Raw genomic sequence first — 15899 nt, forward strand, 5'->3', positions numbered from 1 at the left:
ATACCCCTTTTAATATATATATATATAATTTCTAACTTATGACATAAGAATAAGTGTTCTTTGTCTTGTTCTCTGTTTGACTTTAGATATTTTGTATTGTTTTACTTTTCTGAGATAAGTCTTATACTGGAGCCTAGGCTGGTCTTGAACACATGGGAATCCTGCTTCAGCCTCCAGAGTGCTGGAACCATGTGCACATTCTTTTTGTCTGGGCTGTTGATTTTCTTAGCCAGAAAGTCTCTCAACTATGTCTCGTGCAGTAAACCATCTGAAGTTTTTGTGTGTGGATAAGTTTCTTATCACGTGTACCTTCCTGCTGCTTTTGTTTTTGTTGGGACCATTTGCTTGGAAAGCTTTTTTTCCAAACTTTTACTCTGAGGTAGTGCCTGACTTTTTTGCTGAGATGAGTTTCCTGTATGCAACAAAATGCTGGATCCTGTTTATGTATCCAGTCTGATAGTCTATGTCTCTTTATTGGGGAATTGAGTCCATTTATGTTAATAAATATTAACCAGTAGTGACTGTAACTTCCTGTTATTTTGTTGTTTGAGGTAGAATTATGTTTGTGTGCCTTTTTTCTTTGGGTTTTGTTGCAAGAGGATTATTTTCTTGCTTTTCCTAAGCTGTAGTTTTCCTCCTTGTGTTAGAGTTTTCCATCTATTACCCTTTGTAGTGCTGGATTTGTAGATAGATATTGTGTAAATTTGGTCTTGTCCTAGAATATCTTGGTTTCTTCATCTATAATAACTAAGAATTTTGCTGTTATAGTAACCTGGGCTGGCATTTATGTTCTCTTAGGGTCTGTATGACATCTGTCCAGGATCTTCTAGCTTTCATAGTTTCTGCTGAAAAGTCTGGTGTAATTCTGATCAGTCTGCCTTTATATGTTATTTGTCCCTTACTGCTTTTAGTATACTTTCTTTGTTTTGAACATTTGGTGTTTTGACTATTATGTGTCGGGAAGAATTTCTTTTCTGGTCCAATCTATTTGGAGTTCTGTATTTTTGTATGTTCATGGTTATCTCTTTCTTTAGGTTAGGGAAATTTTCTTCTATAATTTTGTTATAGATATTTACTGGGCCTTTCAGTTGGGAGTCTTTGCCCTCTTCTGCACCTAATATCCTTAGGCTTGGTCTTCCCATTGTGTCCTGGATTTCATGTATGTTTTCAGTTAGGATCTTTTTAAGTTGTACATTTTCTCTGACTGTTGTGTCAATGCTTTCTATATTATCTTCTGCCCCTGAGATTCTCTCTTCCATCTCTTCTATTCTGTTGGTGATGTGTGCATGTATGACTCCTGACCTCTTTCCTATGTTTTCTATTTCCAGGGTTTTCTCTCTTTGTGTTTTTATTGTTTCCATCTCCATTTTTAGATCCTGGATGGTTTTGTTCAATTCCTTCATCTCTTTGATTTTGTTTTTCTGTGTTTCGATAAGGGCTTGTGCTTGTTTTTCTGTGTTCTCCTGTATTTCTTTAAGGGAGTTATTCATGAGCTTCTCGAGGCCCTCTATCATCAGCATGAGGCATGATTTTAAGTCCAAATCTTCTTTTTCTGGTGTGTTAGGATAAACACTGTTTGCTGCGGTGGGAGAGCTGGGTTCTGAAGTTGGGTTGTCTTGGTTTCTGTTGCCATCTTCTTGCCTTTGGTGTTAGTTGATCTTGTTGTCTCTGAGTGGAGCTTGTCTTTCCTGTGTCTGTGGGCTGTGGGCTCCAAGGGAGACTGGTCTTGGTTGTTCAGCTCTCTGTGGGCAGGCTGTGAGTTCCCATGGCAATGGGTCAGCTCTAGCTCTGGGCACAGATGGAAGCCTGAAGCACACAGACCTGAGCAGTAATGTGGGATACCTGAGTCCTAAGAGTTCCTGGAGGTCTCTCTCCAGATAATCAGTGGAGAGTGAGGTGGGCTCACCCGTGGGCTCAGTAGGGAGAGTGCTCAGTTCTCCTTGGATAGGCTGAATCCTGATTGTAGTGTGCCTGATCTGCCTGTGGCTCTGGCCTCAGGTTGCAAACACTATTTTTCACTTTTAGTGGACTATGAAGAGAAATATGAGACTCTTCTTGGGATTGAACTCAGTATTTAAAGCAAAACTGGACTTTAATTAATGTTTTGTTGAATGAATGAATGAATGAATGAATGAATGAATGAATGAATACATAAAATCTAACTACATGTATAGGATACTGTTAACACTTCTTTTAAAATATTTTACCTGTGTCTGTCTGTGTTCTTGGTCTGTATCTGTGTTTATCTACATACCCATGTGTGCCATGCCACACATCTGGAGTTCAGCCAGACAGTTTGTGGGAATTACTTCTCTCCTTCTACCATATAAATCTCAGGGACCAAGATCAAGTCACCAGGCATGGTAGCATGGGCTTTAATCTGCTGAGTTACCTTACTGATCTCTGTTAGCATTTCTTAAGTGCAGTACCTATCTACCTACCAACCATTTCCACTATGGTTGTTTTTCCTGATTAAAGTATTATTACAACCCTGTGATCACATTTAAATGAAAAGTGTTCCAAGTGGTCAGTGCTAAACACCTATACATATAAGCAGCACTAAATAATAATAATACAGATTGTATTTAAAGTGTGTTAATAATTTAAGAAAATATCCTGAATTTGTAGGGGATGGAGTTGGAGGGGCAGGAATTATGTAAATACAGTGCTTGTGAATGAAATTATCAAATATGTGATTTTTTAAAAACATACTCATTTGGATGACCTACAATTTCAAAGAAAGAGCTTTTTTGTGTCCATATATATTTTGGATTAAAGATTAAACAAGGGAATTCTGAAGGGAGACAGAATGTACTGGCTGGCTGTGTCACTCAGCAGTAGAGCTCTTGTCTGAGGAAAACACTGCGGTATGAGTTACTTCTCTGTTGCTGTGATAAAACACCATGAGCAAAGCAATAGAAGGAAGAACAGAACAGCAATAGTCCATTTCTCTTACAGCAAGGAAGTGTGGCCGCAGGCAGGCCTGGCAGCAGAAACAGCAAATGGCGCAGTTCTTTAAGTTCTCCAACCTTGCCCCAGTGATACATCATCCAGGAACACCACATCCTAGGCCTCCCCAAACAGAGCCAACCAACTGAAGAAAGCATTCAGATGCCAGAGACCATGAACAACATATATCATTAAACCCCACGAGTACCAGTGTTCAGTCCCCACCTCCCTGGGGGAGGGGTCAAGTCCCTAAATGGGGCTTATCACATTTTTTGTCTCAAACCTTTGGGCTCACCAAAAAAATTTTAGGCTTCATTTAGATGCATACAGATTTGGAAATACTAGACCTTGAGCTCCAATGACAAGTACAGGGTATTATTGTCACTGAAGTATAATAAATTATGAGAAAGCCTTCGGGTTTCTTTGTTTATTAACTCGTTGCTCTTATTTTCTCTGTAAACTATGATTGTTTGTTCTACATTACACATTCTTAATAGAAGAACTGGGTTGCTTTGATTTTAAGTACATCTCTTGACAGTTATTAACCTTCATGCTAATATTTATTATCAGAAGACTTTGTCTCTACACTGTAGCATCTCATTTTATTAATTTAATGGATAATGAGTACCCACCACTCTTGCAGAGGACAGGAATTCAGTCGTCGCCTCATATACACAACTGCCTGTAGCTCCAGGAAATCCACTGCCCTCTTCTGGCCTCTTTAAGCAACTGCACTCATATGCACACCTATAGACACATGCTTACACAGATTTTTAAAATAAAATCATTAAAATGAAAGGTGGTCAATTAACTCAGATTCACATTGGGTACCAGGCACTGCTGGAGCTACCTGACTCCGCTTGTGCAGCACATACACCCTGAGCCCTGTGTTACATGTTTGATGGCCTGGCACTGGCAGTGCTGTAGACCTCTGGACTACAACTCTTATGCTGCTCTCTATTCTCTAGTTAGAGTCAATTCTGTGAAATTACATTTTTCTTGAAACGACTAACAGCAGCATTTTTAATTTTGAACAAAAAGAATGTGCTGGTTTGAATTTAAAACTATTTTTCTTATTTAAAAAAATAAATTTTACAGTCATATTTTATCTGTACAAAATGTACTAGTGAGTAATAACTTGCCAAGTCTGTGTAAGCATTTGCAGATGAGTGTGTGTAGTTCTAAGGCTTCAAGGCTAGTTGCAATGAGTGATGTTTGTCTCAAAGGTGGGGGGGGGGGGCAAAGGGCAGCATCTTTCAAGGGCCTTAAGTGTTTGACAAAATCACTTCTTTTTGTGGAGGATATAACCATGTTTTATACCCTGGGTTTCTCTGAAACTTAACAGACTATGCAGGGTTTGGGCTACTTTATTTGTTTTATGATTTAGTGGTTACATTTCTTCCCTTTTTTTCCAGTTAATTTGAAATCCTATTTTATATATTATAATTTTGTAGTAGAAAAGTCAAAATAGTAAGGATCTTTGCCTTGGGGAAAGATTTTTTTTTTTTGTTCCATCTGTAGTTTTTTTTTTTTTTTTTTTTTTTTTTTTTTTTTTGGTTTTTTTTGGCTTTGTTTTTTCTGCATGTGGTAAGCCCTCACAAATATTCTTTTTCAGGGTGTATAGTACTCATTGTATGCCTTTTTTGTGACAAGTGCCTTACAAGCACTTACAATTTGGCATTATTGTGTAAGGAGTTAAGAATGAGCCTTTAGGTTTTCTTCTTAGATCATTGAGGAGGGGGTACAGGTACCCCAGAGGCTGGAGATCTCCTGGAGCTGGAGTTACAGCATTTATTTGTAAGCCACCTAATGTCTGCACTGCCAATGCAAGTAAGGTCTTCTGCAGTAGCAATACGTGCTTATAACTACTGAACCACCTCTAGTCCCCATTGTTTTTAGTTTTCTATGACTTCTTTGATTATTGGCTTTCTGTATACCAAATCCACATGTAAATATAAGAACTTACACCTGTTTCTAAATACTTGCTGTAACTGTCTGTGTGTGTGTGAAAAGACATTGTCTTTCTGTGATTTCTCTGAGGTTAAAACATAGTTTTCAAAAACCCTCTGCAATTGTTTTCATTGTCTTTTGTATGAAGACACCTTGTCATGATGCTGTCTGCTAAGATGGAGGAAAACACGTATGGAAGGGAGTACATAGTTGGGCTGCTTTTCTCAGAGAGTATGCAATGTATGACAAGTTGCCAGTCGTATATCAGTACCTGAAAGGTAACAGCTCTTTAATGACCTTGAAGGAAGTCTACTTGGTAACTTTCCATCTTCCTTGCTACTCTGAAAAATTATTTCTCCATATAAAATTAAATATTTGAAGAAAATTATAGATAGCTAGCTGTGTTCATAATGTATTCATTTATGTTGCTGTAAAAGTTCTCAGTGTAATCACCTCTCTAGCAGTGCCACTTTCTATGGGCCAAACATTGAAACACATGAACCTATGTGGGCCCTTCCTATTCAAGTCACCACAGTACGACTACACTGCTACGTGTCCGGGACATACTGAGCAAGCAGGTTGATGTGTAGCCACTACCTGTGCCACTGTCATAGAAACTCTTAGACAATTACCTGTCAGCTGCTACCAAAGCAGAAAGAGAATCTCCAAACCCTGCGTTCAGCCAAGAACAGCAAAGGGGTACATCCTGGGTCACAAATTCTATACCAGTGCCACATACAAGAAGTGACAGGCTACAGCAAAAGAGTTTTGAAACAAAGCAGTGGTTACAGTGCTTCTTCAGTATTTATGGCAGTCACTCAGAGAAGTATTTTGTTACAACAGCTTTAAGTTGGAGCCTTCTGACTAGGTAAGCCTGTTAAGGCTTTTCATTACTAGTATGCATATAAAAAGAGCCTTTTGTGGCCAGATATGAGGGTGCATCCCTTTGATACAAATTCTCCAGAGGCCTAAAGAGGTACATTTCTGTGTAAGGCTAGCCTGCACTAATCCTGTTAGTGGTATGACAAAAACACAAAAATCTGGGGGGAAAAATGAAAAGAGTACAATGAGTTTTGGTTTCTTCTTGTATTTGAAAGAAAAGTGTGTATGCTTCATTGTGCTTTAAAATCAAAACACTGAAGCAGTTCTCTGGAAAGCTGATTCCAGGAACGGTACACGTAGTAAAGTGTTTTGCCATGCCACTATTGTCTGCTTTGGTAGAATCAGGATTGGGTGAAGATCAGAACTACATTCATGGTTTTGTTTGTTTTGTTTGTAGGAGACAAAATTTAAGCAGCAAAACTTCTAGGGATAGAGTGCTGGCCTAGCATGTACAAGGCCCTAGGATGGACTCCGAGGATATACAGTGGAAGTAGGGAACTGGGGAGCTGGGGAAAGGGGGACTGAAGAAGGAACATAACTAAACTTTTATTATGCCACATTCCTGCTGCCTTGTTTATGACAAGTTTCTATAGTTCTTCTGCCTACCCTAATTTGGGCGCTGTCATCTAAATATTATAAAAGTACAGGATTTTCAGTAGTGATGCTAAAATGGTATCGTTGAAGGCACAAGATTCAGGCTCACCTCCTATGTAGCCTTAGTTGTAGTATATCAGTAGTCTGAATATCTGGCATGTAATAGGGCTTATTGAACTGAGTGAGATGTCTGTGAATAAATGTAAGAGAAAATTGTCAGCTTCTTCATTTGTTCTACAAGTAGAGTATTAACACATGTTGTCTTGCCTTTTTTACTTTGCATATTCTCAAAATTTTTAAATTATGGTAACAGGATTATTGTACTGGTTCCTCCAAATAAATGCCCAAATATCCAACCATTCCAGAGACTCAGTAAGATTGACCTTTCTGGGTACTTAGCCTACTGCATTACACTAATGATGTTAAAGAACTTAATGCTGACATATGGATGCATTACATTGTTTGATTCAAAGCATTATTTTTTTTAAAGTTTTATATAACTATGTAGAGTACAACCCTTGAATTTCAAATCATGCTATACAAGGGAGTCACTTTGTGATATTAACAAGTAACTTACCCTCTCTGGGTATCAATGTTTGTATGTGCAATACAAGGAAAATCATCCTGGACTCATAATAAAATGATGTTCAGCATTAAACGAGATAAGGCTCATAATGTTCTAAGCCTGGTCTTTTTTCTCAAAGCCTTTAAGATTCATCATCATCTTACTATGGAATAGCTGGTAGACTTTGCACATTGGTCTTTCTAAACTTGAATTGTCTTCAGAGCAAGAACTTTTTTCTTGACTTCAGTATCCTGGCTTAGCTTAGGACCATTACACTTAACAGTAACTTAACAAGTCATCACATTGAATGCTGCAGGCCGTTTTCTAAAACCATCTCACTTTAGATAACTTGAGAAGACTCTAATGGGATCCTCAGATTCAATTTTGAGTACTGTGGCCAAAATAAACTCCACAAAACTCTCCTGAATTTTTTACAAAACAGGTAAAATTTATTCCCTGGCCAGGCAACTAAATTTGAATATCAGCATTTGAGAAAATAATTTGAATTACCAGATAAATTGATTGCCTGTTTTTTTTAAACTTCATTGCTTTAAATAAAAACTGTACATTAAAGCATTATGCCATTATATCCTTGCTTTTTTAATTTCTAGAGGAAAAGAATGACACTAGGGAACTGGATATAAATATGGAAAATGAACAAATAGCAGGAGTCTAAAGAGAGAGAGCAGGTCGGGAAAGTGAGTGCTTTACAGATGAAAGCAGATGTGTGAAATTACACGCTGTCAGATCACCAGTGGAAATGAAGATGATAAAGGAGTTCCTTACATGCTTTATAATTATTCATTTTGCCCAGTCTAGTCTCCTTTCCATAGTATTCACAGGAGGGAACATGGTACAAATCTTCCTTTAATAGTGGCTTCTCCAGCAGTAGGAAGAAAATCTAAGAATCAAAGTCTTTCTGACTCAGTATTTTGTCTTTGTTCCCCTGGATCATGGCTGTTTTCCTGTGGAACATTCTTCAAGTACTGATGAGTGCACATGATTAGTTACAACTGTGGGCAGCTGTAGCTGGGAAGCGCCCTCACAGTCGGTGTCACAGAGGCAATCATTGTGGCTCACAAAACTGTCATTAGTGGGCCCAACTGGGACTGCAGTGACCGATGGATTGCCCAGAAACAGAAGACTTTACACAGACCTGTCTTTAACATGTGTTTAGTAACCATACCATTGTTAGATTGCTTTATACAAGCTGATCACAGAAGATTTTCAGTTTTTCTGAGGCAAACGATTCTGTATAGACGCCCCCATTTCCTTTTACTTTTAGAAAAACAAATAACTGTAGAAAATTGTAATTTTGAACTTTGAATTATGTGACATATATATAAAGAATGAGCATGGTGTAAAATGTGAAGCACAGTAAGCAAGGTAAGTACTGTTTGTTAGGATTCTTAGCTGCTTCCCATTTACACAGTGTCCTTAGTAATTTCTCAGCAGCAAAGCTAAAGGTAGCCATAGAAATGGCAAGAAATATGTGCACATCTAAGACTGTATGATGTTGCACATATCACACCTGTGTCTGTGCCCTCCTCGCCCCACTCCCTGGGAGTCATGTTGGGTAGCTGACATGTGCTGCTCCAAAGGACTTTGGTGAAGATCTCATCTCTGCACAGACTTTTGTCGGGTCACTTCAGTTTTTGCATCACTTGCTTTGGCTCTCAGTTATTTTCTTAGAATCATCATAATGCACATATTTTGAACAGTATTGTGTCTAAATAGTGTTTCCCTCTTATTTAGTGATTTCTAGTAACTATCAGACCTGTCTCGGCCTTCTGATGCATTATCCACTCATCGGGGACATACACTCACTGATACTGAAGGCCCTGTTCCTTAGAGACCCAAAGGTAAGCTTTCTTATGGAAAACAGGTATCATTTTTTAAGTTGGGTGAAGAATCAAGTTCTCAATCTGATTTATTCCTAATGGTTGTTAGAAGTTGTAAGCCAGAATTCACATTCTCATTGGCCAGAATGTTAGAATGTGAACTTAGTGGGCATTGTCCTAAGAAACTGAACCCCAGCAGGTGCCTGTGTTCCTGGATCTCCTGCCTCTGTTAGCCAAAGATAATATGTAAACACCTACTTCTTATAGCCAGATGTCACTGTCTTTGATAACCCCTCACAGGGGATGACTTAATTCAAGTAGGGCTCCTGAGGCCACATAGAATCAAGAAAAAAAGAGCTATACTAAGGACTAGGCCTATAAGAATTTATCAGTGAGTTATGATACTAATGTTTATGTGTATATACACATATATTAGTCTATTTCATAGCTTACGAGCCATCTAATAAAGATTTAGACAGACCTTAACACTGATTTCTTTATTTGAGTATAAAGCAATTTTCTTCATACTTCACAGGGGGGAAAAGTGTGCTTTTTTTTACAACTAATGTTATATTTCTTGAAAATAAGAACATTTAATGATCCTTTAAAAATGTGAATCCTTGCTGTTTTTGAGCCAAACAAAAATATTGGATGAAGAATAAGAGAGAATGCTTCAAATGCGAGTGTGAGAACGCCAGGCCTGGGTGGTAATCCCAGCCTTTGGCTCTCTGGAAGCTCTCCCAATACTCATGTTGGCAGTTGTCAGCCTGTCTCTGAGTCAGTCAGTCTGTCTGTGAGTTCTGTTGCCAAAGCTCTGCCTGTACATCCAAATGTAATAGAAATCTAATTCTAAAGGACTTTTTACCTTTCTCTGGTTGGTAAAATTGACATTGAGTATCTTTTCTATTATATTACTTAGAATTTTCCTTAACCACTTTATATAGAAATATTATCCTTTATTAGCATTTCTGTTATACACACAATTTTATATAAGAAAAATCTTTTGGGATATGGTTTATGAATACCAGCATTTGTACTTTGCGTTTCTGTTTTGTCTCCATGTGTGCACGTACAGCATGTGTGCTCTATAGCTAAAAGCCCCACCGACAGATCAAGTAGCTAGAAAAGTTATAAAGATGAAGCTGCTGATCTCTGATGAGTTTTGGTCTGCTGAAGTAAAGCACATTGTGTCATCTCAGAATTCTACAGAGTAGAAAATGGAAGATTAACTAAACTTCAACTTCCTATTCATTTTTAATTAATATTTTATTAATTTGTTGTTAATTTTCTAAATGTATTTGAAAATATTTATCTTCTTCCCCAAACTCCTCCCATATTCCTCTCCATCTCCCTATCTACTGGGCTTCAAGTCCTTTTTTGTTTGCTTTCAACTCATGTAACCAATTTTGTGCTGCCAAATACTCTTGCATGTGATGCTATTTCCTGGAACATGGTCATCCCACCAGATTTCACACCCATAAAAGGGACTTACTTTCGCATTCAGAAGTTCGTGGTTGCCAGTAGTTCCTCCTCTAAGGCAGGAACTGCTTGACCCTCCCCACACACACTCTATGCAGAGCTTGTGCAGGACCTGTGCATGCTGTCATAGCTGCTGTGAGCTCATACATGGAGACATACCGTTATGTCTGGAAAACACGGTTTTGTTGTAGTCTTCCACCACTTCTGGCTCTAGACTCTTTCTATCCCCTAGCCCCCTGTTGTACTCAGGATGAGTCCTGAGCCCTGTGAGAGCAGGTACCCTAGTCAGAGCTAAGCACTCCTCTGTCTCTTCTCTACATGCTGATTAATTGTGGATATTCATGTAAATCACTATCTACTGCAAAAAGAAATTTTAATTTCATTGATCAGTATCACTGGTTTTTTGTTGTTGTTGTTTTTTTTTTTGTTTTTTTTTTTTTGTTTTTTTTTGTTTTTTGTTTTTTTTTTTTTTGGTTGGTTGGTTTGGTTTTTTTGGTTTTGTTTTGTTTTGTTGCCAGTACCATGCTGTTTTTATGAGTATAACTTAAAATTAGGGATAGTGTTACCTCCAGCAATTCTTTTCTTATTCAAGATTGTTTTGGCTAACCTTCTTTTTGTTGAGAATTTTTGCATCTAGGTTTGTCTGAGAGAATTGTCAAGAATATTTCTTCTCTTTTGGCTCACTGACTGGTTTAGTGTTAGAGAAACATAAGCTTTATAAAGAAATTTGGAATTATTCTCTTCTTTTGTATTCTACAGACAATTTTGAGTAATATTGGTGTTACGTATTCTTTAAAGGTCTGGCATAATTATATGCTATATCTATGTGACCCTAGGTTTTTTTTTTTTTTAAGTTGACATATTGTTAATTACTCCTGCTGGATCATAGGTTGTTCTGGATCTATTTAAATCATTTACTTCATTGTCATTTAACCTGGATAGAATAAGTAAATAAATATATATACTTACAATATGCCCTTATGAATTTTCTCAGTGTATGTTGTAATGTCTTTCTTTTCATCTTTGATTTTATAAATTTGGGTCTTCTCTCTTTCTTTTGGTTAATTTCCTACTGGTTTGCCAATCTTGTTAATTATTCAAAGAACCAATTATCTGTTCCCATCTTTCATTTTAGGGTATTGTTTGTTTTTTTTTTTCTTTTCAAGGTTTTCAGATGCAGCATTAAGTATGAGAGATCTCAAATTTTTAGTGTAGGTACTTAGTGCCTAAAACTTTCCTCTTAGGACTGCTGTCTTGGTCAGTGTTCTTCTGCTGTGATAAAACACCATGACCAAAAGCACCATGGGAAAGGAAGAAAAGGGTTTGTTTCATCTTACAGCTTGTTGTTGGATAGATTATAGTTGTCAGATGGAATACAGTATGTTATTTCAGTTCTCCTATACTTGCTGAGACTTGCTTTGTTTCCTATGTGATCAGTTTTGAAGAAAGCTCCATGGCCACAGTGAAGTATACTCTAATGTTTGGGTACCGTGTTCTATAGATGTCTACTAAATCCATTTGATTCATGGTGTCATTTGACTCCTAAGTCCCTCTGTTTCGTTTCACTCTTGATGACCTATCCATTCAAAGGAGCAAGGAATTGACGTTTCCTACCACCACTGATTAGAGTCAGGCTGTGGTTTTATATCTAACAGTATTTCTTTTGTGAAAATGGATACCCTTCTGATCAGTGTATAAATGTTTAGAATTTTAATATCCTCTTGGTTCATTGTTTCCTCGAGTGAATATTAAGTATCCTTACTGATCCCTTCTCACTAGTTTTGGTTAGTTTCGGCATGTATACCATCAGTCCAGACTATCCTGGCACTCAAAGTAGTCTCTAGGTGTTATTCTAATCAGTTTGCCTTTGTATGGGACTTGATCTTTCTCTTTTGCAACGTGAATATCCTTTCTTTGTTCTATACAGTTAATAATTTGATTATTATGCAACATTTGAAGTTTCATTTCAGATCCTGCTTACTTGGTATTTTTGTATGTTTCTTGTACCTTGATAGACATTCTTTCAAAAATGTTTCTTCTATGGTTTTCTTGAAAGTGTTTTTTATACCTGTGGCCTGAGTTTCCAATGATTCATATTGCACTTGTTTGTTTGTTTGTTTGTTTGTTTTATAGTATTCCAGAGTCCCTCCATATTCTGTTTCCAGTGGGTTTTTCTATATTTAACACTTTCTTAGATTGAGTTATACATATTCTTTACCTTGTCTTCAACCTTTGATACTCTTTGTTCTTTATTCCAATTGATCTCTTTTGTTGGTGAGACTTTCCATTATTTTTTTCTTTATTTTACTGGCTTAATACTTTTATTTCCAGTTTTTACTTCAGGTTAGCTTTTCTTCAAGAATTCTATATATTAATTCTATTTTTATAGATTTGTTTTCTTTACCTCATTCAATTGTTTGATTTTTGTAGTCTTCATTTTAGTGTCTCCTTCTTTGAATTCCTTAAATATAATTGACATCTTGGAAGCATTATTTTTCTAACTACTAAGTTGCTTTTTTCAGAGAATGTTATTATGAGAGTAAGATTTTCTAGAAGAGTCGTGTTGTTTATTCGTGTTGTTTTCTTTGGAGGATGGAACTTCAGCATCTGAAGTTAAGTCAATAGTGATATTTCTTGGTTTAGATGTCTGCTCTCACCTTTGCTGAATATGTGTTTTGGTCTTTGTTTGCTGTTGTTTACATACCTTGTCGGGATGTGGACCAGTTGAATGGTACTTGAGGTTCAGTCTAGATGGGTACTATGTTTTGATATGCAAATACAACATCTAATTCAGCTACAGACTAGTGCAACTTCTGAGCCTAGGAACAAACCTTCTGAAGGATTGATTAGAAGATCCCAGCAGCTGATCTTCAGACATCTATGGAGGGCTCACTGGTTTCAGAGCTTGTTCTTAGATAGCAGGGATGGGGCCACAGTGGGAGCGGATCGTTGCACTAGTGGCAGGGCACAGGATGTTTCACCTTCTCCAAGTAAAGCTGGGAGTCTTTACTGGGGTCACAGTGACTGGTGTGTAGTTGAGCCTGAGTTCCCTTTTTGTATATGGGGGTTAGCTTAATGAAGAAAGAAATGAATACTTTTTATTTCAATAGAGTATAATGAACAAATTCTTCTAGCTTTAAAAGTTAAGATTCAGATTTATAGGCAAATGGGTAGAACCAGAAAAAAAAACTATTCTGAGTGAGACGATTATGGTATGTATTCACTCATAAGTGGACAGAACCTGTAAAATAAAATACAAATGTGTTATGGTTCAAGACCCAGAGAGGCTAAGTAGCAGGAGGACTATGGAGGACACAAGGATCTCCCTAGGAATGGGAAATAAAATAGATTTCACCAATGTACTGGGGTGGGTGGAGTTGGGAACAGAAGGAATCAAGTGTTGGTAGGGGTGAAGCAAATCCTGGGAGAAACCACTGGAATTGGGATACATTTTCAGAGCTAGGTGGAAAGCTAGTGCAGTGTAAGCTCCATGGAATCTCTAAGATTAACTTTTGCAAGGACTCCTAGTAAATGAGGACACAGAGCCTGAACCAGCTACCATCTGTAACTAGACAAGGACTCAAATGGAGGGTTTGGGACACCAGCCCAGCCATAAAACCTTTAACCTACAGTTTATCCTAGCTGTAGAGAGTTCTAGGACCAGAGTCTAGCAGAATTACCATCAAAGAGACAGGAGAGACTTCATCCAGCAATTGATGGAGGTGTTCAGAGACCAGGAAGCATATAGGAGTGACCTAGGTCCTCTGCACATATGTTATGGCTGAGTAGTTTAGTGTTCTTGTGGGAATCCTAAAAGTGGGCGCGGTGGCTATCTCTGACTCTATTGGTCTGCCTTGTCCAGTCATGATGTGATGGTTGTGTCTAGTTTTCTTTTACCTTGTCATGCCATGTTTGGTTGATGTCCCTAGGAGGCCCGATCTTTTTCTGAGGGGATGTTGGGAGACGATGGGTTAGGAAGAGAGGGGAATTGGCACAGAGTAGGGGGTGGAGGTATAATAAAAGATTTAAAAGCAAAGAATGGGTTAAAAATTAAAAAGTATTTGCATTAATATTTTTAAAGGGGAAACTATTCTTTATTCAGAGTCTTCTTAACTAAAATTCCTCAAAAGATGGAATCATAACTAATGTTTCTGGGACTTAAAGTGGGCCTGCTGAGAAAGCCATGTTCACAGACTCACATTAACAGGCTTGTGGAATGACGGTGTCTACAAGAAAAGTAAAGAACCTTCTAATCGATTATAGTGGCTGGCTCTTGGACAACACTCTGTAAATTTCAGGAGAGGTAATTTTTGCTCTGGCAAGTATAGTATGCCTGTGAGGAGTCTGAATTATAAACTAGTAACATAGATCAGGCTAGGTATTTTGGAACTATCATGTTTGTTGAGTTTTGATATTTTTGTAACATTAGAAGTTAGATAAAATTATCTCTGATGACCTGCCCAGCTAGAGCATCATTTGCCTATACAGAACTGATTTCTAATGGACTAACATAACCCAATCCATGCTGCAAAGGCAGAATGAAAGCACCTGCTAGTCTGTGTACTTCATAGAAACCCACAAGAACACAAAGAGTCCATGGCTATCAATTAGAGCACAAAAGAGGCCATTTATGCTAAGGGGGAAATGGGAAGAAAAGCATAATGCTAGCAAGGCCTCTGCCCTAGTCTCCAGAACTCCTGACGTTGGGGCACTCTAAAGGCTTTTTTTCCTATTTTTTTTAATAATAACAATGAAACACTTACAATGCTTGTCGTGCTGGGTTCAAGTAGGTCAGAGCACATAGACAAACACAGTGAAGTTCACTAGTTGTAGCAGTAAGATCTGAGGCATGAAGTGGACCTTTCTTTGTTCTAGCTTTGTGTCATAGTCGTGTGCATGCTACTAACAGATTCAATGAAGTCAAAGTCAGTACAGAACTCCTTAGTAATTCATTGCCCACCTTCAACAAAGCACTTTGCCCTGTTATCATCTTTAATTTCTTCATGGAAATTACTCTCTTGAGAACATATTCTATGAATACAGCCTGAGACACCAATCTCTAATTGTTTTGTATCAGTAGCATAGACTTTACTTTGGAAAGATTTTCACTAGAGTAGTTTTAAATAATAGATCTGTAAGCTGTAATAACAATTATAATTCATAGCTTTCCTAATACCTGGATGAGCTTAATACAGTCCTCACAGCAGCCCTGTGAACTGAGAACAGCTTGTCTTCCCTCTTTCCAGTAGATTAGGAAAGATCCTAGGCCAGAAGCCTATAACCTACATATAAGCTAGCTAATGTAGCTTCTGGACCTTTGTGTCTACTCTCTCCCTCCTGAGACTCCTGACACCCTACCCTTTCCACAAAGCCGCTTTGGGGTTCAGTTAAGACATGACACTTTCTGTCTTACCCATCCATATGCATGCCTTTATCAGTTATTTGTCGGGGATGATTCCTGCTCGTTTTCCATAAACTAACTTTGTGTTCTGTGCATGATTGGTTAAAATAAAATTTCTATCAAATGCTATGTCTCTTTCTAGGACCCCAAATTGACTCTAATATAGATAAAACTCACTCACCTAGCAAATTAATCAAACCCATATCTACATATACATAAACTATAGCCAGTGTTATAT

The 15899-nt window shown here is 37.8% G+C and overlaps 1 protein-coding gene across 2 annotated transcripts in view; it reads left to right on the top strand.

Moving 5' to 3' along the window:
- TBC1D5 (TBC1 domain family member 5) overlaps positions 1 to 15899 on the top strand; it is a 446523-nt gene that overhangs the window by 321475 nt on the left and 109149 nt on the right. For both annotated transcript variants that reach the window (XM_080917354.1, XM_080917355.1), the window contains exon 16: positions 8696 to 8802. In XM_080917354.1, the coding sequence (XP_080773480.1) occupies positions 8696 to 8802 (107 nt within the window). The remainder of the gene's footprint in view (positions 1 to 8695; positions 8803 to 15899) is intronic.

The sequence above is a fragment of the Micromys minutus genome (genome assembly GCF_963924665.1).
Source record: "Micromys minutus genome assembly, chromosome: 5".
NCBI classification, from domain to species: domain Eukaryota; kingdom Metazoa; phylum Chordata; class Mammalia; order Rodentia; family Muridae; genus Micromys; species Micromys minutus.